At 45.1% G+C, this 24,283-nt stretch overlaps 1 protein-coding gene and 1 pseudogene across 1 annotated transcript in view; both read right to left on the bottom strand.

The window, feature by feature from the left end:
* Snd1 (staphylococcal nuclease and tudor domain containing 1) overlaps window positions 1-10,236 on the bottom strand; it is a 485,819-nt gene extending 475,583 nt beyond the window's left edge. Inside the window, exon 1 of the mRNA XM_004658615.2 lies at window positions 9,944-10,236. Coding sequence (XP_004658672.1) covers window positions 9,944-10,021 — 78 coding nt within the window. The 5' untranslated portion in view covers window positions 10,022-10,236. The remainder of the gene's footprint in view (window positions 1-9,943) is intronic.
* Window positions 10,237-17,201: 6,965 nt separating this feature from the next.
* LOC101596222 lies at window positions 17,202-17,818 on the bottom strand (annotated as a pseudogene).
* Window positions 17,819-24,283: the final 6,465 nt, after the last annotated feature.

Here is a 24,283-nt window from a genome sequence, read left to right as displayed (position 1 = left end):
CTTGCCCCCTGACTCTTATGCCAATGATCTCTGCCACTCTGCTTCTCAGAGACAATATTAGCCAATGAAATTTACTAACTTTAAGCATAGATTTTCCAAATTTCCTAGTTACATGAGGCCAGCATGTATGTTACAGGACCACATAAAGCAGATCACTCCCTGTACAAAGAGAACTAAAAGTACTCAACTGACTTAAATCACTCATCAAAGTGTGTACAGAAAAGATGCCACCCAGATTTTATGCATGCATGCATGCATCCATATATATATATATATACATACACATACATACATACACACACACACACACACACACACACATATACACGAGGATATTATACGAGACATATGAGCATGTGCACACACTCATAAGCAAGCCCATACTCTAGAGGACTAGTTCATAAGAGGTAAGGAAACCCGTGTCATTGCCATATATGTATATATGTTTTGCAAGGTAGAGTCTCACTCTAGCTTAGGCTGACCTGAAGTACACTCTGTAGTCTCAGGGTGGCCTCAAATTCACAGCAATCCTCCTACCTCGGCCTCCCAACTCCTGGGGTTAAAGGCGTGTATCACCACACCCAGCCATCAGATTTATACTTTTATCAAAAATATTAACCCACTAATGCGGAAGAAGTGGCGGAAAGAATGTAAGAGCCAAAGGAAGGGTAGGACCCCTTACAACGTGCTCCCCTCAGACACAAAATGGCCTGGATATCCCTGACCTCACAGTGCCTGACACTACCTATACAAGACCATCATAAGAGGAGAAAAAGATCAAGACATCAAAAGTAAAAGAGAGACTGATTGAGATGGGGAGGGGATATAATGGAGAATGTAGTTTCAAAGGGGAAAGTGAGGGAATGGAGGGCATTACCATGGGATATTTTTTATAATCATGGAAGTTGTTAATAAAAATTTGAAAAAAAATGTTAACCCATCTCGGGCTGGAGGGATGGCTTAGCAGTTAAGGCATTTGCCTGCAAAGCCAAAGGACCCGGATTTGATTCCCCAAGACCAATGTTAGCCAGACACACAAGGGGCATGATTGTCTGGAGTTTGTTTGCAGTGGCTGGAGGCCCTGGTGTGCCCATTCTCTCACTCTTTTTCCATCTTTCTCTGTCAAATAAATAAGTAAAAATAAAATATTAAAAAATATACTAGACCCTCTCAAAATGGTATCTGAAAATATAACATCAAAATTTTCACTTGGGCTGGAGAGATGGTTTAAAGTTTAAGGTAGTTGCTTACAAAGCCTAAGAACCTAAGTTTGAGTCCTCAGTACCCACATAAAGCCAGATGCACAGTGGCACATGCATCTGGAATTTGTCTACAGTATCTAGAGGCCCTGGTGTGCCCATTCTCTCTCTGCTTGCAAATAAATAAAATATTTTTAAAAAGAAACCTACAGCACCAGGAAATCACTACTCTAGAACCTTAAAAAAAAAAATTTCTAGCACTCAGGAGGCAGAGGTATGAGGATCAACATGAGTTCAAGGCCACCCTGAGACTACATAGTGAATTCCAGGTCAGCCTGGGCTAGGGTGAAACCCTACCTCAAAAAAAAAAACCAAACAAAATATTTTTTTTCAATAATTTTTCCTGTAAGTTATTTAGCTTTCTAATTTTAAAAAGCCAACCAAAATTACTGTTCATTATTTTTCTTAATCACTAGAACTGAGAAAAACACATTAGTTTATTATACTGAATCTTATTGAAAGTGAGTAAAATCCCATAACACTCCATCTACAAATAATGGTCACAACTTGTGATTCCACATTAGTTTCTGCTGTAAAAACAAAAGGCATATGCCAGTCTCCAAGAGACAGGATAGCAACAGAAAGTGTGTGCGCATCTATCACCAGCAATAAAAGGAAAAACTACACGAGACTGGGGTCAATTCCTAGTACTCACATAAACACTGGTTGGGTGGCATAGGCTGGGGAGGCACAGACAGGAGCATCCGTGGGACTCTCTAGCCAGCTAGCCTAAGCTAATTAATGAACTCCAGACCAATGAGATTATGTCTCAGAAAACAATGGATGGGTTGGAGAGATGGCTCAGTAGCTAAGGTGCTTGTCTGCAAAGTCTAATGACCCGAGTTAAATTCCCCAATACCCACATAAAGCCAGATGCACAGTGGCATATGCATCTGGAGGCCCTGGCATGCTCATTCTCTCTGTCTATATGTCTCTGCTTGCAAATAAATAAAAATATTTTAGCCCAGCATATTGATGCACACCTTTAATCTCAATACTCGGGAGGCAGAAGTAGGAGAATTACCATGAGTCTGAGGCCACCCTGAGACTACATAGTGAATTTCAGGTCAACCTGGGCTAGAGCAAGACCCTACCTCAAAAACAATAAAAAATAAAAATAAAATAATTTTTTAATTAAAAAAAAGATGGACCAAAAAAAGCCGGGCATGGTGGCTCACGCCTTTAATCCCAGCACTTGGGAGGCAGAGGTAGGAGGATCGCCATGAGTTCGAGGCCAGCCTGAGACTCCATACTGAATTCCAGGTGAACCTGAGCTAGAGTAAGACCCTACCTCGAAAAAAAAAAAAAAAAAAACCACGATGGCTGGCGTTCCTGAGGAAAGACACCAGGACTGTCCTCTAGCCTTCACACATACACACGTGCACCATGCAGACATACGAGCATGTGCACACACGCATAAGCAAGCCCATACTCTACAGAGGACTAGTTCATAAGAGGTAAGAAAACCAATGTCATTGTCTTATAAGAAGCAAACACATGACTAAGAACAAGTATATTTTGTATCAACCTCCCATTCTTTACACTCAATTCAGTGGACTGAATGTCAACTATTCATCTCACCAGGATACCAGAACAATGACCACCTCTGCTGCTTCTCTTCCTTTTATCACCCTTAAATACATATATTACATAATAACTTGGGTTAAAACCCATACCATTTATGTGAGAAACTGAACTTGAAGACACTGAAAAGCTACTATAAAACCCCTGAAGAACAGTCATCAATGGGAACCCCAGGGACTATGCACTTGTTCCCTCTGCTGGGAGCACTTCCCTTGTGATTGGATCTTTGATGTTCATCAGATCAGGGCAGATGCCATCCGAGAATTCTTTCCTAAACACTCTTTAAAAGAACCAGCGCCTCCCCACTCAAACCACCCTGGTCCTAGCCCCCCATGTGAAATCACTCTCTTATAGGTATTGTGATCTCTTCTTGGACTTTCCTAATTTCCCTATGAACCAAAAAGACAGGAACCTCATCTACTTTTCTATTTCTATTTCTGTTTCTGTTTCTCCCAAGGCCTAAACAGAGCCTAGCAGGCAGCAGATGAGTGCTAAATATCTGTTGAGTGAGAAAAGGAAACAAGGCCGAGGAGCCGACTTGGTAGGGAAAGTGCTGTACTCAAGCATGAGGACCTGAGTTCGGATCCCAAGCACCCACACAAGGTGCCAGGTGTGGTGGTGCACACCTATAATCCCAACACCTGAGAGGCAGAGAGGCAGAAGGACCAGCATAATCCCAAGGCCACCCTGCTTTACATATCCTGTTCCAGGGCATGCAGTCCTTCATAGCGAGACCCTGTCTCAAAAAAGAAAATGGAGAGCCAGGCGTGGTGGCGCACGCCTTTAATTCAGCACTCAGGAGGCAGAGGTAGGAGGATCACCATGACTTCAAGGCCACACTGAGACTACATGGTGAGTTCCAGGTCAGCCTGGGCTAGAGTGAGACCCTCCCTCAAAAAAAAAGTAAAAAGAAAGAAAACTGAAAGCCAGGCGTGGTGGCACACACCCTTAATCCTAGCACTAGGGAGGCAGAGGTAGGAGGATGGCCATGAGTTCGAGGCCACTCTGAGACTACATAGGTCAGCCTCGGCTAGAGCAAAACCCTACCTCAGAAGGAAAAAAGAAAGAAAGAAAACTGTGGGGATGGAGGATAGCTCAGCAGTTATAGGGTTAAAGGTGCCAGCCTCGGTTCAATTCCCCAGCCTCCCACATAAAGCTGGACCCAAAAGGTGATACAAACATCTGGTGCTTGTTTGCAGTAGCAAGAAACCTGGGGGCACCCATACATACACACACATAATAAATAAGTAATTTTAAAAACAGTCCTGTCAGAGGGTTTGGCAGCTAAAGCACTTTCCTGCAAAACCTAACGACCTGAGTTCGATTCCCTAGTACTCACATACAGACAAATGCACAGTCGTGCATGAGTCTGGAGTTTGTTTGCAGCAGCTAGAGACCCTGACACACCCATTCTATGTCTGTCTGTCTGTTTCTCTCTCTGCTTGCAAATAAATAATTAAAAAGAAAAAGAGCAGGGCATGGCGGCACATGCCTTTAATCCTAGCACTTGGGAGACAGAAATTCAAGGCCACCCTGAGACTACATAGTGAATTCCAGGTCAGCCTGGGGTACAGTAAAACCCTACCTCCAAAAAAAAAGCCCACCACTGTCCTCCAGACATGAACTGACCACTACATTCATGACCTCACGGTGGTTGCCATTACCCCACGTGACCTGAACAGTTCTGAAGGAGGACAAAGATGGCGACATCGAAACAGAAGGACTACCTTGGAAAGAGAAGGGTGCTCAGTGGAATGCAGGTGGGGAGGGGAGACAAAAGAGGGTAATGAGAAGGGAGTACAATCAAATTACAGTACCTTCATGTACTAAAATTCTCCATTAAAAAGTGTTAAAAACATCCAGGCATGGTGATGCACGTCTTTAATCCTAGCACTCTGGAGGTCGAGGTAGAGGGATCACTGTGAGTTTGAAGCCAGCCTGAGACAGAGTGAATTCTGAGTCAGCCTGGGCTAGAGTGAGGCCCTACTTCAGGAAAAAAAAAAAAAGGAATTAGATTGTTTCTATTTCATTAGTTACATGGCAGCATAACTAGAGCCCAATGAGTGCTTTCTTTTCACAGAAAGCCTTCAAGATATAGTACAATAACTTAGTGTTCCTCTATATGGCTCCTTAGTAGATTAAAAGCTACCATGCCTAACTGCTTAGGAAATGGAGAATTTTAAGACTACAGAAAGTCTTCCATCTTATTCTACTTCCCTGCGCAGGCCCTTCTAAAATATTGTCATTCAGATACCTTATTCCCTTAAATGGTAGAACAAGGGTATTTTAAGTAGCTTAGGAAAGGAGTATGTTTTTGATTTTTCCTGCTAAGACACTTGCATATAAAAAAGAACAAGTCAAAAGCCTGGTATGGTGGACATGCCTTTAAATCCCAGCACTTGGAAGACAGAGGTAGGAGGATCACCATGAGTTGGAGGACACCCCGAGACTACATAGTACATTCCAGGTCAGCCTGGACTGGAGCAAAACCTTACCTTGAAAAATCAGAAAAGAAAAAAGAAAAAGTGTGGCATGACGGTGCGCCCCTATAACTCACTCAGCACTTAGGCAGTGGATGCAGGAGGATCAGGCAGGCGTTCAAGGTCACCCTCAGCTCCATTACAAGCTTAACACCAGCCTGTGCCTACACAACAGGAGCCTGCCTCAAAACAAATAAATAAAAAACGCATATTTCAGGACTAAGAAACATTTATTTAGTTATAAGGAAATAAATTATACCAAGTATTCCCTATGGCTATACCCTGAAGAAATTTCCACTACACTACTCAAGAGGAAGTCTACATATTTTGCTTTACAACAACTTGGCATCACGAGGAAGAAAACTATGTTCGCCTCTTCCTTTCAAGTATCCCTCTGCCTTAGTCACGCAGTCAGAATAACAGCTTTTATATAAAATCATGAAAATGGACAGAGGGATTCCTTTCGCTTTCTGAGGAGAGTGGGGTAAGATGGAGAGCAATGGCCTTCTATGCCACAAGCAGGGTATAGTGGCTTGTAAGAAGCACAGAAGATATAAGAACATGGCCAGTTCATTCTGTGGTTGTGAAGGCTACCATGTCTCCTGCTTGAAGGGACATGCAAACACACCATAACTTGAAGGGAAAGTTAAACTGAAAAGACATGAGAGAGTGCTCACTGCCCTACACAGAAAATCAATATGATCAGTAAAACCAGAGAAAATAGCCTTCTCTAAGCCACTGCTGAATGGGATGACTGAATGTCACACTAAGTACCCCAAGACTTCTCCCAACATCAGCTATACAACCTGTGCTGGCAATGTTCTGTTGCAATTAAAGATTGTCTAGCAAACTACTCAAAGAAACCCAGAGTTAGACTCATCCAAGGGTTTGAGGAAATAAGATCTTGTTTTTAAAAGACTATTTACTTATCCAAGTTGTATTTTGTCCATCCACACATATGCTAGTCTCATCCCAACTCAGAAAATATGAAGCCATGTTGTTTTCCCTCATTTTCTGACTGTCTCAGTAACAACACAGCTCCAAAATGCTTGTCAACTTACTGCCCACTTCCTCCTTAAACACATTCCAAAACCAACTCTGTCCCACACCCTCAGTCTTGACAGTAGACACAGTCATTGCCATCACTATCGGTTTTTGAACACTGGCGAAAGATTCTTCACAACCTAGTTAAGTTTATTCTCCAAGTTTAAAAAAAGAGTAACACAAGACTCACTTGTGTTAGAAGAATGAGGCAGAAACCAGAACAAACTTATACTTCCTATGGCCCTACACCAAGTTTGTCAAGAAAAAAGAGGGGCGGGGGACCATCCCTTTTCACTGCAACAAAGCTCAAGCCTGAACCATTTTAGAACTTCAGTCCAGGCTGAGCCCATAGGAACCCCACGGCTCCCACTGAAGAACACACCTTTGCCTTAGTGCCCCAATTCCTGAACTCTCCCAACAGGTAGAAAAGGTGTTTCCTGCTTTCCTATTCATCCATTTGTTTCTTTCTCACCTTCCTCAGTCACAGAGCTCCATCTACCTTTTCAGAGTCCTTCCAAAGCAGTTCCTGCATCACTGGAAACAATTTCTCTCCAAGAAAATACAACTTTGCTTAGTAGAAGAAAGAGCAATTTGCTACTGGTCGATTTCATGCTAGACAAGGCTTCTAAACCTGGCACACATCTGCCTCTGGATCCTCCCCTCATGGCTGCCTATAACTCACGTACCCACCCTCGGCACCGTGGTCAGAGTGAGCAGTGTGGTCTGTGTTCAAATCTTGGAGTTTTAAAGGCCACTTCCACTCAAGCACCTTCCACACAACACGCCCATGCACACAGCAACCATAGCACCAAAAGAAGTCACTGACCACAACAGCAGCTCCCAGACAAGACAAGGAATACCATCTAATCTTTCCTCAACTCAATTACAGGCAGCTTCACTTTCCTGTAATTTGTGGCCATACATCAGTGGCTCCACCCTCATGTCAGAAAGTAATACCCTGAAGTCCTGGAGTCTGAGGCCTGACAGCATGGTTTAAAGTTTAGACAGGCGGCTGGACAGATTGCTTAGCAGTTAAGGCATTGGCCTGCAAAGCCTAAGGACCCAGGTTCAACTCCCCAGAACCCACAGAAGCAAGATGCACATGCATCTAGAGTTTGTTTGCAGTGGCTAGAGTCCCCGGCACACCTATTCTCTCTCATAAATAAATAAAAATAAACTACTTAAAGTCTAGACAGAGCCTGTCTTGTAGCAGACAGGCCTTAGTTAAAGCCCTGGTTCCATCTCTTAAAGCCAATGTAAAGTAGCGCATCCTTGGATACGCTATTCTTTCTAAGCCTCCGATTAGAAATCAGCTTACCAGGTAACATAAGTGAGAAAATCTAGAGAGAAAACTCGGCTGAAGTTATGACTGCTGGTGACTCTTGACGTTCAACGTCTGTGGGGTAGTAACATGTGCACTGGCTCAAACATCTCATAGTCTCCACACACTCTGCAAGCCCTCAGTATTGCTAGAAGCAAAAATATGTTCCAACTCTTTTCTACGTGTGTTCCACAAAAGAGAAGCCTTCAAAGAAAAAGTCAAGGGCTGGGCTGGGGAAATGGCTTAGAGGTTAAGGCGTTTGCCTGCAAAGCCTAAGGACCCCGGTTCAATTCCCTAGGACCCAACCCATAAGCCAGATGCATAAGGTGGGGCAATGCCTCTGGAGTTCGTGTGCAGTGGCTGGAGGCCCGGGCGCGTCCATTCTCTCTTTTTCTCTGCCTCTTCCTCTCTCTCTCTCTAATAAAATTTTAAAAAAGAAAAAAGAAAAAGTCAAGGGCTAGAGAGAGATGGCTTAGCGGTTAAGCGGTTTGCCTGCAAAGCCAAATGATCCCAGTTCAATTCACCAGACCCACATAAGCCAGATGCACAAAGGGGCACATGCATTTGGTGTTTGTTTGCAGTGCCTGGAGGCCCTGGTGCACCCATTCTCTCTCTCAAATTAATAAATAAAATATTTTTCAAGTCAAAACTTAGCAAAAAAAAAAAAAACAAACTCAAAATCCACTGCATGCCAACAAACCCATACTAACACCTAAGTGATGTTTTGTTCCTATAATAAAGGGAAGACCATACAAATGAAAAAGCTAATGAAGGAGGAACCACTCAGGACAATTCTTTCATGAGTTAGGCCATTATCTCAAAGAAAGAAGGACACGTGGACCTTGGAAATTCCCTTTTAATTCTGTCGAATAAATTCTGACTGCTCATGAAAAAGAAAAGGCAGTATTTAGTGTCCCAAAAGTCTCAGCTTGTTGAGCTGGAGAGATGGGTTTAGCGGTTAAGCACTTGCCTGTGAAGTCTAAGGACCCAGGTTCGAGGCTTGATTCCCCAGGACCCACTGGGGGGCGCATGCATCTGGAGTTCATTTGCAGTAGCTGGAGGCCCTGGCGCGCCCATTCTGTCTATCTCTCTGCCTCTTTCACTCTCAAATAAATAAATAAAAATTTAAAAATTAGAAGTTTTTTTAAAAAGGCTCAGCTTGCAACAGATGACTTCCTATGAAAAGAATTCAAAAAAATTAGTGAAATCTTCAATTTGAATTTACACACATAGCTGCTGAATACTTTAAGCCTATGAAAGAAAATGGAACAAAAATAGTTATCTTAAAAAAAAACAAACTGTAGCACTGTGAAATGAAACATTAAAGATACTTGCTATCCTAGAGGGAAAAGTCTGAGTTACAGTCTGAAATGAAAATGATTACAATCATTGCAGTGGGAAAATCTGGTAACATACTAAGAAATGTCAGGGCGTTGGGGAAGCATAGTAGGGGTGATAAAACAAATTTATACTACAAAATTATCATGCAGTAGAGGTGACTGTTCAAAATTCACGAGAGAAGACATACACGACCGGGCAGATAGCATACCGTGAAGAGCCCTGCACTAGCAACCAGAACACTTGAGGTTTTTTGTTTTTTTTTTCCTGGCTCCAATCCAAACCGCCATGTGCCCTTAGGCAAGTCACTTGCCCTCTTTAAAACTGTCTCAGTCTCCTTAACAAGTGCCTAAAACTTTGAAAGTACACAAAAATCAGGAGTGTCCAGGCTTACAAACTAGACACAGAGATAGAGGAGAAAGACTGGAAAAGAGGATCCGAGAGTGAGAAACTTTGAGTAGCAGAGTCAGTGGAAAAGAAATGCTTTATGATGGCCCAGGACTCCTAGAGTTCCAGTTGAGAAGAAGAGGTCAGGATCTCGAAAAATTGCGAACTTGCATGGCATATGTCAAAATGGACTGAAGGAGGGGGATGGGAAGAAGTATCCATAAACTGTGTTAATGCATCGGTAATGAATATCCCCCAGGAAACATCCAGGGGCTTTGAAAGCTGCAACCAAGAAAAAAAAAAATCACTGTGACTGACCCCATGACAAGGTGTCCAGAAGGAAAAGACCAAGGGGAAACTCGGGTGGGGCTGTCTGCTGAAGACTGGAGAGGGTGTGTTGTAAAGTGAGGAAGGGGCAAAGGAAGGGCGATCTAGGAGAGCATGGAGGCTGACGGGAAGGGAAGAGGAGTCAATGCTTGACTCCCTCTCCAAGGCAGCACAGGGGTCCGGGTCCAGGGCCCCGCTCTCACCATCTTGACGATGCCCCGCTGTACGGTGGGGACCGCGGGTCCCCCGGAGGAGCCGCCGCTCTGCGCGGAGGAGGCCATGTGTGGAGCTGGAAAGGCTGCAAGTGGGGCGGCCGGCCGGTCTGGAGGTGTCAGTGTGGGTGTCGGAGCTGGTGAGAGGGTGGCCGCGACGAGGGGCAGGCGGGCGACAGGCTACGGACGACGGACGGGGTGGACGCGCTAGGCGCACACTGGAGCAGCGGCGGGACTAGGAGCAAAAGAGGAGACGCGATCTCGGCCGCCGCCACACGTTCTACTCGCCGCGCAAGCGTGCCGGAGCGCCACCGCCCTCTGACCAATCAGCGTCCAGAATCAGCCGGACCTCAAGCCAATAGGCACCTGGCTCGCTAAGCCCCGCCCCTCAGGCCCCAAACGGGCGGGGCGCTCCAGGAAGCGCTGAAAGAGCTGATTTGCGGTGACAAGCTCGGCACGGGGCGGGACTTCCGGGGCAGACCGAGTGAGTGGTGTCGGGAGGTGTAGTGGGAAGGAAAGGACACGTCAGCATCTGGCCGCGGGACGCGGGGAGCCATGGGAGCCCCGAAGGAGGGGCTGGGTTCGAACTCCTGCCTGTCCCCGCCCCCGGACCCCGCCCCTCAGGCGACGGGGCGCGGACGAGACGTCCAGGTGGACACGCGGGCACTGGGCCGGGGGAACTTGGGAAAGTCGCCGCCCCGTGGGACCTGCGCATGTGGGCCTGGGTCCGGATCGTGGCGGTGGACGCCTCCTGAGTCCCGACTGTGGGACCTAGTGCTGGCCAGGCGTACCCCTGTTGCTTAGGCATGGAAGGAAGTGTCCCTTAAAGAGATGACGTGTCCTGTGGTGAGGGGTGCGTGCTCCATGGACTGGGAAGAGGCCGCCGCTGACCGTAGGTCCTGAGCTTCTCTAACCCCATCTGTTTAAGTAAAACTTCTCAAATGAGCTAAAGACAGCCCGGGCCTACAAATAAAATTTATGTGAATGTTTACAGAGAATTCATATTCTTTTTTGCCAATTTTCTTAAGATTTATTTATTTACTTGAGAGAGGGAGGGAGAGTGGCCTCTAGCCACTGCAAACAAACTCCAGACGCATGCGCCACTGTGCCATGTGCATCTGGCTTATGTGGCATCTGGAGAACCGAACCTGGGTCCTTGGGCTTCGCAGGCATGTGCCTTAACCGCTAAGCCATTTCTCCAGCCCAGAGAATTCATATTCTTGCAGTGGCCTCTACGCAAACTTCACATCCTTACAGGGTATGTATTATGTCATTCAGAAGGACACCTGACTCTACCCTGGAGGCCACTTCCTCTGAAGCTCTCTTAAAATACATATTTTTTTTAATTTGTTTGATTATTTGCAAGCAGAGAGAGTGAGTAACAGAAAAAATGGGCACGACTGCAAACGAACTCGAGATACATGTGCCTCTTTGTGGGGTACTGGGAAATGGAACTAGGTTTGTCAGGCATTGCCAGCAAGGGCCTTTAACTGCTGAGCCATCTCTCCAGCCCCCACCTAAGCTCTTTTGAGATGAGGTTGTTTGCTTGTTCACCCAGCCTTAATTATTTCATCGGATCTTACCACTCTCCCCATCTGGTTAAGGGGCTCTCTATCCCCACCAACCCCTACCCTGGCATTCTTTGAAACTTTGTTTTGTTGTTGTTGTTGTTAAACTGTTGTTGTTGTTGTTACTTTTATTTATTTGAGAGCAACAGAGAGAGAGAGAGGAAGAGGCAGATAGAGAGAATGGGCGCTCCAGGGCTTCCAGCCACTGCAAAGGAACTCCAGACGCCCCCTTGTGCATCTGGCTAACGTGGGACCTGGGGAATCAAGCCTGGAACCAGGGTCCTTAGACATCATAGGCAAGTGCTTAACTGCTAAGCCATCTCTCCAGCCCAACTTTTGTTTTGTTTTGTTTTGTTTTTGCCTTTTCAAGATAGGGTCTGTAGCCCAGGCTGACCTGGAATTCAGTATGTAGTGTCAGGCTGGCCTCGAACTCATGGCGATCCTCCAACCTCTACCTCTCCAGTGCTGGGATTAAAGGCGTGCACCACCACGCCTGGCCTTTGAAACTTTTGACACCTAGTGTACACTCACCTATCCATGATCCTGAATAGCATCAGTATTTATGATCAGTGCTTATCCAATATACACTGTCCTTCCAGCTCCTCAACCTCATCGCTAATGAATTTGACCTTTGCATCAATTTTGCAGCCTGAACTCAGCTGAAATTGTAAATCCCAACACCTCATTTTCTGATCATAATCCCTGTCCTTTCTCCCTACTCACCCAGTTAATTCTTTTACTTTGTGTTAGCTTAGTTATCTTTTGCTGCATAACAATTGATCTTACTAGGCAGTAATAATGTTGAGCATTAAACATGCACAAAATCAACTGCCTACTAAATGCTGTTGTTCCCCACTTCACATAATTTAATCCTCAGACCAACCCTACAAAGCAAATGTAACTATTCTGTTCTTCAAAAGGAGAAGAAAGAAAAGAAAGCTGGGGAGGCAGAGGTAGGAGGATCACCATGAGTTTGAGGCCACCCTGAGACTACATATTGAATTCCAGGTCAGCCTGAGCTAGAGTGAAACCCTACCTCAAAAAACCAAAGAAGAGAGAAAGGGAGACGGAAGAGATGGCTTAGCTGTTAAGGCGCTTGCCTGCAAAGTGTAAGGACCCAGGTTTGACTCCCCAGAAACCACATAAGCCAGATGCACATGGTGGCACATGTGTCTGGAGTTTGTTTGCAGTGACTAGAGGCCCTGGCGCACTCATTTTCTCCATCTCTCTCTCTTCCTCTCCTTCCCTTCCTCCCTCCCTCCCTCGCTCTCTCTTTCTCTCTCTCTAAAAAATGAATATTTTTTAAAAGGTGAGCAGTGAACAGTCAACTCTAAGTCAACAGTTTAAGGGATGGAGGCAGTATTTGAATCCAGAACTTCCTATCATATGTAGTCTAATCTTTGATATTTGATTAGCCTCCTAAGGTAGACATAGACCCTCATCCTTGGCCTGCACCTGTAGAATCTAGAACCCAGGGGAAGGGTTTTTGGTTCTCCAGTAAACTTTTGAGGAAACAGAAGAAAAGAACTACTGTTTATGAACCCTCTACCTCCATTCTCCCAGCCTACCTCCAACCTCATCCCCTGCCTTTACCCATAACATTAACCTGATGATCTTTGCAAAATGCAGTTCTTTTAAAAAAAAAATGAGGGCTGGAGAGATGGCTTAGAGGTTTAGGTGCTTGCCTAAAAAGCTAAAGGACCTCAGTTCTATTTCCAGGACCCACATAAGCCAGATGCACAAGGTGACACATGCATCTGGAGTTTATTGGCAGTCTCTCTCACTCGCTTGCTCGCTCTTGCTCTACATCTTTCCCTCTTTCAAATGAATAAGTAAAAATAATTTTAAAAAAATTGAGGCTGGAGAGATGACTTAGCAGTTAAGATGCTTGCCTGCATAGCCAAAAGACCCAGGTTTGATTCCCCAGGACCCATGTAAGACAGATGCCCAAGGTGGCACATGCATCCAGAGTCTGTTTGCAGTGGCTGGAGGCTCTAGCATGCCCATTCCCTCTATCTGTCTCTTTCACCTCTCTCTGGTTACAAATAAATCAATAAAAATATCTTTTTTAAAAAATTTAAGAGGGACTGAAAAGATGATTCAATGGTTAAAGGCACTTGTTTCCACTGGCCAGCACTCAGTTCCCAAAACACCTGTGTCAGCTGGGTACAAAAAGTTGTACAAGCGTTTGGTGTTTGTTTGTATTGGCAAGAGGCCCTGTCATGTGCGTAAGTGTACACATGTGCACACACACCTGCAAACACAAACAAAACTTTAAGTGGAGTTCTTGATCAAGTCAATACTTTTGCTTCTGGATAACATTTCAGCTCCTTAACATAGTACCCTTCCTTCCTGACCTTGACCTACTACTTCTCAGCTGCCCCTTATTCTCCTGTCTTTTGAAGCTTTGCTATATGTTTATTCAAAGGAAAAGTCACCTCAAGCCAGGCATAGTGGTGCATCCCTTTAATCCCAGCACAGAGGTAGAGGTAGGAGGATCACTGAGAGTTCAAGGCCACCCTGAGAGTACATAGTGAATTCCCGGTCAGCCTGGGCTAAAGTGAGACCCTACCACAAAAAAAAAAAAAAAAAAGGAGGAGGAAATGACACTCACATACTCAAGTTGTCTAGATGAGTGCTATTGTTATAAGATTTAGGGATATAGGAGTGCCCCAGCCTGTGAACACCAACTTTTAGATTCTTGTCAAAGAATCAAGGGAAACAGACTCCAAAAATGGTATCCATAAGATGGCTAGAAAGACTCAGGACAGAAGGGCATTCTCCTCTGCCCACCCTGCCTACCTGGAAAGGAAGTGGGGAGGTGGGGAAAAGCCTCTGGCATTGGACTGGAGAGATGACTGAGTGGTTAAAGCACTTGCCTGCAAAGTCTAATGACCCAGGGGTGGATTCCCCAATACCCACCTAAAGCTCAATGCACAAGGTGGTGCATGCATCTTAAGTTCATTTGCAGTGACTGGAGGCCCTAATGCACCCATATTCGTTCTCTCTCCCTCTCTCTTGGTGCAAATAAAACTTAGAAAGTAACCTCTGGCACATATATACAACACATATGGAAGGCAGGACCATGCAAAAGGTTTAAAAGAAACTCACGCACACTTGGGAAGTGGAGCATGAGCGTATAAAGCCTTCACCTTCGCACTCACATAGGGTCTGGAAGGACTAAAGAATGAATAGGCTAGTGAACGACTCGGGGCTTAAAGAAGGATTGCACCTCAGAGCAAGAGGCGCCAAAGCAGGGATCAAGAGCCGGTGCCAGGATATAGCCAAGAGAGTTCTACGTGTGCCAGAGCCAGAGTTGGTCCTCAGCCTGCTCGCATTCTTAGAAACCTTGAGGCCCTTGGCCGTGAGGTAAGACAGAGCCATGGTTGTGGCTGTTCACTGGCAGCTGCTTTGAAGACATTTCAAAAAAATCTATTGGAGCTGGGTGTGGTGGCGCATGCCTTTAATCCCAGCACTCAGGGGGCAGAGGTAGGAGGATCACCGTGAGTTCGAGGCCACCCTGAGAATACAGAGTGAATTCCAGGTCAGCCTGGGCTAGAGTGAGACCCTACCTTGGAAAACAAACAAACAAATCTATTGGCCTCTTTTTTTTTATTTATTTATTTTTTTTTTTAATTTTTCAAGGTAGGGTCTCATTCTGGCCCAGACTGACCTGGAATTCATTATGGAGTCTCAGGGTGGCCTTGAACTCATGGCGATCCTCCTACCTCTGCCTCCTGAGCACTGGGACTAAAGACATGTGCCACCACACCCGACTTGTCTTAGGTTTTTTGTTGTTTTGATTTTTAATTTTATTTCACCCACTGACTTAAATTGGGACTGCTTGCATGAGCATGGGTGAGAAGTACGGCCACCTTGCCACGGATTACACCACAGAGCACTACAGAACATGGCCCACCCCCACCTCAGCAACTATTGGCCATCATTAGCTACTCTGAAAAATGTAGGGTCTTGGGAGCCTATCTCCCAGCCATGACGAAATACTGACCTGCTCAATATTGTGCAAGAATCTGCAGCTGTTAATAAGTGTAATCATTTTCTTCCACAGACTTCCTCCTCATCCTCCTGCTTTTACATTGAAAGCATGAATGTTAATGTTATGTAATTTTAGGGCTGGGGAGATGACTCCGCAATTAAAGGTGCTTGCTTACAGAGTCTGCTAACCCAGGTTGGCCCAGGGTCCAATTCCCCAGTACACCACATAAAGCCAGATACACAAAGTGGTGCATGTTCTGAGTGTCAAGAGTTTGTCCTCAGTGACAAGAGGCCTTAGCTCATTCACTGACACATTTTCTCTCTCTAAAATAAATAAATTTTAAATTCTGGATGGAGAGATGGCTTAGTGGTTAAGGCGTTTGCCTGCAAAGCCAAAGGACCTCGGTTCAATTCCCCAGGACCCAGGTAAGCCAGATGCACAAGGTGGCGCATGCGTCTGAAGTTAGCTTATATTGGCTGGAGGCCCTGGTGCACCCATTCTCTTCCCCCCCCTCAAATAGATAAATATTTTTTTAATTAAATTCATTTGACACACGTGGCTGGTGGCTATTGTGTTGCATTACCATCAGACTGAGTGATTAAGGTTCAAACTTGTGGGCTGGAGGGATGGCTTAGTGGTTAAGGCATTTGCCAAAGGACTCAGGTTCAATTCCCCAGGATACCCATATTCATTCATATTCTCTCTCTCTCTCTCTCTCTCTCTCTCTGTCAAACAAATAAATTAGTAAATAAAAATATTAAGAAAAAAAAGCCTGCAACAGCTTTAAAAATTTTTTTCAAACTTGTCATGTCTGTTACCATAATTGTCTATGTAAGTTTTAATATAGTTAATTTATTTATTTGAGAGAGATGAAAAGGGAGAGAGAATGGGTACACCAGGGCCTTCAGCTACTGCAAACACTCCAGATGCATGTGCCCTGTTATGCATCTGGCTTATGTGGGTCCTGGAGAATCGAACTGGGATCCTTTGGCTTTGCAGGCAAGCACATTAACCACTAAGCCATCTCTCCAGCCCTTCTCTGTGTAAGTTTTAAAAGTTTCTCTATAGACTTGGTGCAGTCCAAACTTGGTTAAATGCATAATGGCATAAGCCATTAATTTTTTTCTTAAATTTTTTTTAACTTTGTTTTTTAAGATAGAATCTCATTTTGTAACTCAGGCTGACTTAAACTCCCCAATTGCCCTGCTTCAGCCTCTAAAGTGATGGGATCACAAACATGTACCATCACTCCCAGCCTTAAAAAAAATTTTTTTAAGAAAAAAAGAAAATTTAGCTGGGCATCCCCTCCAGCTCTCCACATGTCAGGAGCTTGCTTGCGCTCGCTCGCTCTCTCTCTCTCTCAGTTTTATTACTTATTTATTTATTTTGGTTTTTTGTTTTTTTGAGGTAGGGTCTCACTCTAGCCCAGGCTGACCTGGAACTCACTATATAGTCTCAGGGTGGCCTTGAACTCACTGTGATCCTCCTACCTCTGCTTCCCGAGTGCTGCAATTAAAGGTCTGTGCTACCACACCCGGCTCTCTCTCTTTTTTTTTTTTTTTTCTAAAGCAAAGAATTTCAATGACAAACTTAAAACCTCCAGAGTACAACAACTTCTAAATACCCCAAGAGCACGCAGCTGGCTGCCTCAGGCTCTGAAGGAGGAGCAGGGCCGCGGGCCTGGCTATGGCTTCAGGTCTGTGTCCATGCCTGCGGCCTGGGCTTCTTCCACCTCAGAGAGCTTGTCGTCACGTGTTTCCAGTGTTTGCTGAAGTTCAAGGATGGTGCTGAGAAGAACATGAAACTGCTTTCCTCTCAATTCCAGCTTATCTTCAACACTTTCTGTAACACGAGAAAGCCGCTCTAATTCTTTCCCTAGAGCCTCTAGCTCCTCCAGCGTCTCATGCCTATCTGGATGATGCTGGATCACTTTTGCCAAAGCGTCATGTTCTTGGTGATTTTTTCATATTCGTGTTGCTTGAAGTATTTGCTTCTTGCACTCAGCAATTTTTTCACATGCTCCAGCAATGCTACGTTCTATTTCCTTGTAAATTTTTTTTTCATAATTCTCCATTTCTCTCAGGTTCATGTCATATACAAGCAAAGTTTTACCCATTGAAAAACTCCCTGAGACAGTGTGCTCAGCATACGTTGGTACTGGCTGTATCCCTCTTCCTGAGATCCAGAGTTGCACCATTTAATGAAGCTCTTCAGAAGGAGATCAATCCTCCGATCGTCTCCAGCACCGTCCCCGTCAATTAGGAGTCGCTTCCATATGGCTTCGCCGTCACGGCTTCCCATGGTGTGTGTGGTACAGCTCTTTTGGTTTTTTTGAGGTAGGGTCTCACTCTAATCCAGGCTGAGCTGACCTGGACTTCACTATGCAGTCTCAGGGTGGCCTTCAACTCATGGTGATCCTCCTACCTCTGCCTCCCAAGTGCTGGGATTAAAGGTGTGTGCCAACTCACTGGGATCTTTTCTCCCTTTCCACTGTTTTCCCAGGCTCTCCATATTGTATCTCTAGCTATGTGGGTGTCTTTCCTTGGCTCTGTACTTCCCTCAATAAATATAATAATTTAATTTTTAAAAATAAAAAAAATACTTTGTAACACTAAAATCAATCCTGTTTTAAATGAAAGAGAGGGGAGGGGCAGGGAGAAGTGGGGAGAAAAGACACGAGAAAGGAGGGGAGGAGATAGGAAGAAGGAAAAGGAAAGAGGAGAAAAAACTTGTCAAGCTAGGTGTAGTGGCACATGTCCATAAATCCCAGCACTTGGGAGGCAGAAGGACTGATACAAGTTTGAGGCCAGGCTGGTCTACATAGAAAGTGCTGGGTTATCCAAAGTTACATAGTGAGACTTTGTCTCAAAAAACCAAACACTGGGCAGGAGAGATGCCTTAGTGGTTAAGGTGTTTGCATGCCAAGCCTAATGACCCAGGTCTGACTCCCTGTCGGGCTCCCCCCACCCCACAGGTAGTGCTGGGGGAGGACCAGGCCCGCTGGTTCCTCCCAAGGGGTTGAGGAGGAGGGTGGGTGTCCATGGCCAGGAACAAAACCCCCAAGCTGGGAGTCTCGTCAAAGCAGGAACTCACTTTATTGTTACCAGCAGGTGTTTATATAATGTTGAGAACAAAGGCGGGGATTTTAGGATGGGGTGAGATGTAAGGGCCAATAGCATAGGTTGTCTCAGTCAGTCTGAGATCTTACCCGTCATTGCTCACATGGAGGGCAGAGGAGGTGGCAGTGGGTCATCTGAGGAACTTAATTTCTGAGTTGTCAGCCTGTGGTAATGTATTTTAACCTGATGGATTTTTATTGCCTCTAGCTGCTGGTGAATGAATTGTGTAATTTTGTTAATTACACAAGGCCTGACAGTGAGGAGAAGGAGAAGGAGAAGGAGGGGCCCAAGTAGAGGGAGAAGGTAGGGTAAGAAGCCATGTAGGCCCATCCACAGTGGGTTGTCTTGAAGGTCCCGCTGTCTCCTCTCTAGGTTCTCTTGAAGTCTTTTGATCTTGTCCTGAATGATTTCTGATCTATTGGCATAGAAACAGTATTTTTCCTGTAAAAACAAGCATATGTCTCCCTTTTTGGCCGTTAATAGGTCTAGTCCCCTCCTGTTTTGTAGGACTACCTTAGCCAGGGAATCTAGCTGTTGTTGGAGATCAAGGATAGTGTTGAATATGGCTTTTATGTCACTAATCAACTGGAGAGAGAGCTTTCTGTGGAGATGGACAGCCATACCCATCCCAGTCATGTCTGTGGTTATTCCCAACCCAACGAGTAGGGTCATATGGGCAACTGTAGTTGTATTGTTGGTGATTACTGTAAGTAGCCAGGGAAACACAGATTAGAGGCAAAGTCAGCAATCCTCCGTTAGGGGGGAAATTGTTTGGTTTAGCAGGGTGAAGACCATTTTAGGAACAGTCCTTGGGGGTGGGACAATCCCTGGAGGGGTGATTATTAGTGTCCCCTTGTTGGGGTAAATATTTTAGGTCCCTTGCTGGTATCTAAATGGGTCTTTTTTCATCTTCAGGGAAGACACATCTAAACCATCTCCCTGCTGTGAGGAGTGGGTCTGGTCCTCTCCAGGCCCCAGTAGAAAGTGCTGGGTTATCCAGAGTTACATAGTGAGACTTTGTCTCAAAAAACCAAACACTGGGCAGGAGAGATGCCTTAGTGGTTAAGGTGTTTGCATGCCAAGCCTAATGACCCAGATCTGACTCCCCAGTACCCACATGAACCAGATGCACAAGGTGGCACACGCACCTGGATTTTACAGTGGCTGGAGGCCCTGGTGCGCCCATTCTCTCTATTACATCTGCCTCTTTCTCACTCTCTCCCAAGTAAAAAAATAAAATATTTTTTTAAAGAAACAAAAACTATAAAGAAAAATAAAAGAAGGACAGTTTGTCCTATATTTTGGGTTAGGACATAATTTCACAAGTCTTGAGGTACAAAATTTGTATCAATCCTAGGAAAGTAACTTTCCCTAGCTACATAATAATTCAATGTAAAGGATTTGTGAAAGTATAGTATTCATTTATACGCCTATGTGATTTGGGTAATGGCTACAAAACTTTGAACGGATCAACTTTGAGCATTGACATATTGTCATTTGATGGCAAGAGCAACCTTCATCTCATCTTCCTAAATGGCATTAGTCCAATGCCTCTGGGTCGTCTGTAGCCCTGTATAATTGTGTATTGATTTGCTCCTGCTATAGCTATTGGCTTTGAGCACTGTGGAGTTTTATTGCTGTGAACAGCCTGCCACACAAATTTCTAAGGAAAAGGCATAAGGAGCACTTAGGAGAGCAGCACCGCCTTCCCTGTGGAGCAGCATGCTGTTCTGATTGTCTGACTGCAGCCCATCAAGCAAGGCCGGAACCTAAGGATTTCGTCCTGTCTCCAGAATCTTGACATCAATGACTAACAAGTCTCAGCAAACTAGATTAACTATGGGATAAACATACAGTTTTCACTTTATTTTATTTATTTATTGGAGAAAAAGAGAGGGAGAGATGAAGAGGCAGATAGAGAGAACGGGCACCCCAGAGCCTCCAGCAGCTGCAAACGAACTCTGGATGTATGCGCCACCTTGTGCATCTGGCTTACACGAGTACTGAGAAATTGAACCTTGCTCCTTAGGCTTTGCAGCAGGCAAGCACTTCAACTGCTGAGCCATATCTCCAGTTCAAACATATATTTTGCTTTCACAGGTCAAGAGGTTAGGAAGGTTGTTTCATGGTTCAGCCATCTCAGTGCAGGCATTTCTGCTTTTACTTAGTTTCTCTCTCTGTCCTCTTCTTTAAAAAAAATTTTATATATATATATATATTTGCATGTAGAGAGAGAAAGAATGAGAATGAGCATGCCAGGGCCTCTAGTTGCTGCAAATGAACTTCAGATACATGCATCACGCTGTGCATCTGGCTTTCTATGGGTACTGGGGAATTGAACCCAGGTTGTTAGACTGTGGAGGCAAGCCCCTTAACAACTGAACCTTCTCTCCAGCTCTTCTCTCTCTTATAGTTAAAGATAGCTAATTCTGCTCTGGTCACTGGAAGAAGAAATGAAGACAAAAAGAGGAGGGGCTGGAGAGATGGCTTAGCGGTTAAACGCTTGCCTGTGAAGCCTAAGGACCCCGGTTCGAGGCTCGGTTCCCCAGGTCCCACGTTAGCCAGATGCACAAGGGGGCGCACGCGTCTGGAGTTCGTTTGCAGAGGCTGGAAGCCCTGGCGCGCCCATTCTCTCTCTCTCCCTCTATCTGTCTTTCTCTCTGTGTCTGTCACTCTCAAATAAATAAATAAATAAAAATTTTAAAAAAAAAAGAGGAGGAGGAATAAGAAGAGGTGGAAGAAAAGAAAAGAAAAAAAGCCTCAAGGAATAGCTGCCCACTTTTAACAGGAAAGCACAGGGTTTCCCAGAAGCGCCTGTTACAAAGCCCCTCCTCATTGCAGGGGTGGCCAAGATGGCATTTAGACTGGCAAGGGAGAGGGATCTGGGAATGGGTACTAAGGTGGTCTCAACACTGGGCCTCTTCTTTGCCTCTGGTCCCATTCTGGCCCGTTCCCCAGCGTCATTCATTCTTCAAAGTCGAATCCTGCTCTTGTGTTCTCTCCAGACCAAAAGAAAGGAGAAAAAAAAAAAAAGAGAGAGAGAGAGAAAGCAGCAAGCTTATGTTGCATCCTTATTGCCTCTGGATCAAGACCCCACTTCTAAAAGCCTGCCTTCATAGAAGATGCGGGCCAGGTACCCGGGCTTCCTCCACCTCACCTTCCTGTGGAAAGGCCTTCCGTCCACTTAAGGATATAACTCTGGGTTGCGCTGCTTTTTGTAGCTCACTGTGACTCCAGTAGTTCTAGTCACACAAGAAAATTAACTCCAAAGCCGGGCGTGGTGGCGCACGCCTTTAATCCCAGCACTCGGGAGGCAGAGGTAGGAGGATAGCCGTGAGTTCAAGGCCACCCTGAGACTACAGAGTTAATTCCAGGTCAGCCTGGACCAGAGTGAGACCCTACCTCGAAAAACCAAAAAAAAAAAAAAAAAAGAAAATTAACTCCAAACACATCCATGTTGATCCCTCACAAAACTGGACACCTGTAGTCCTAGCATTTAGTGTGTGTGTGGGGGGGGGTAGCAGCAGGAGGATCAAAAGTATAAGCATAGGGGCTGGGGAGATGGCCCAGCCTAGGTTCAGTTCCCACATAAAGCCAGGGGCTCAAAGTGACACATGCAGCTGGAGTGGGGTTTGCAGTGGCAGGAGGCCCCAATGTGGCTATATTCATTCATTCATTCATTGTTTCTTTCTTTCTCCCCCCCCCACCCTTGTAAATAATGAATAAAAAGTATTTTTAGCAGGGCATGGTGGCACATGCCTTTAATCCCAGCACTTGAGAGGCAGAGGTAGGAGGATCGCCATGAGGTCAAGGTTACCCTGAGACTACAGAGTGAATTCCAGGTCAGCCTGGACTAGAGTGAGATCCTACCTCAAAAAAAAACAAGGTCTGAGGGCTGGAGAGATGGCTTAGCAGCTAAGGTGGCTAAAAGCTCTGACATATCCATTCTCTATCTGCTTCTCTCAAATAAAATAAAATAAAAAGTTTTTTTTTTAAAAAAAAAAAGAACAAACTAGAAATAGGGCTGGAGAGATGGCTCAGTGGTTGAGGCACTTGCCTGCAAAGCCCAGTGATCCTGGTTTGATTCCCCAGTACCCATGTAAAGCCAGATGCACAGTGGCACATGCATCTGGAGTTGGTTTACAGTGGCTGGAGGCCCTGGCACACCCATTTTTTTTCTCCCTCTCTCCTTCCCTCCTTCCATCCCTCCCTCTCCCACTCTTTCTCTCTATCTCTCTCTGCTTGCAAATAAATAAGTAATATATGAAAATTAGGAATAAAGTTTATTTTGAATTAAGTATTCAGCCAGTTCAAGTGTCTGCACAGGAGGCTGTGATGACCTTATTTCTTATTTATTTCATCTTTCCATTCCATCATATACCTTTATATTTCCTGGAAATAGAACTTGAGAATTTTGGTGATGTTTAGAGGGGAAGGTGGAATCGTGGCAGGGGTGGGTGGGGGGGAGCAGCGGGGAAGCCCATCATTGTACAGTCCCTGACACAGAATAGTTCACCGAGACATGAGAATTCTGTTGAACTCTTGCTTGTAGTACTTTGTGTTTCAACTTCTTCCTGAATTTCAGGAACCCCACATACCTGAACTTTAACCAGTTCCTGTGTGCCAGATAGGTCAGGCTAACTGTAAAAACAAAAGAACCAAAAAGCAATTTTTAATATTTTATTAGTCTATTTACAAGAGAAAGAGGCCGATGGAAAGATATAGAGTGGGCTCACCAGGATCTCTAGACACTGCTAATGAGCTCCAGATGCATGTTCTACCTTGTGCATCTGGCTTATGTGGGTACTGGGGAATTGAACCTGGGTCCTTAGGCTTTGCAGGCAAGCACCTTAATCGCTAAACCATCTCTCCATCCTCCCCAATTTTTTTTCTAGATAGGGTCTCTAGCCCAGGCTGACCTGGAATCCACTATGTAGTCTCAGGTTGGCCTCAAACTCACAGCGATCCTCCTACCTCTGCCTCCTGAGTGTTGGGATTAAAGGCATGTACCACCACGCCTGGCAAAAAGTACAGCTTTCTGAAGACCAAACACAGCTATGTTTAAAGATGTTTTCAGACCACTGATGCTAACCGTGGACGAAAAGGGCTCAGTAATTTGGAACATATACTGCCTCCTAGAGTCCCTAGTCTTTGCTTCAAGATCACTGGGCTTGAAGATATTGGCCACAAGTCCTAAGTGGGTGTATATTCTCATATCTGGTCATTTGTCCTTCCATGCAACAAAAAGGAACCATGTGCTCTGAGCCAAGCTCCACCAACTGGAAAGCTCTGTCTTTACCACCGTCCTTCAAGAGTTCCGTGGTGGCGTACGCCTTTAATCCCAGCACTCGGGAGGCAGAGGTAGGAGAACTGCCATGAGTTTGAGGCCAGCCTGAGACTACATAGTGAATTCCAGGTCAGCCTGGGCCAGAGTGAGACCCTACCTTGAAAAACCAAAAAAAAAAAAAAAAGAGTTCCCAGAGAGGGAGCTGACAGCTACAGCATATGGCATATCACCAACTTGGCCTGAAGCTTTTCTTCGTCTTTCATGTGATAGAAGGGAAATACCTGTAAGGCCAGAGGCACAGCTAGGAAAGAGAAGATGGGGTAGAGGGCTTGGGGGCTTTTGAGCCCCTTCTTCATGTAA

Source organism: Jaculus jaculus, chromosome 10 (genome assembly GCF_020740685.1).
Source record: "Jaculus jaculus isolate mJacJac1 chromosome 10, mJacJac1.mat.Y.cur, whole genome shotgun sequence".
Classification (NCBI taxonomy): Eukaryota; Metazoa; Chordata; class Mammalia; order Rodentia; family Dipodidae; genus Jaculus; species Jaculus jaculus.
Note: the sequence above shows the minus strand (reverse complement) of the source record. Positions and strands in the feature narration are given on the sequence as shown.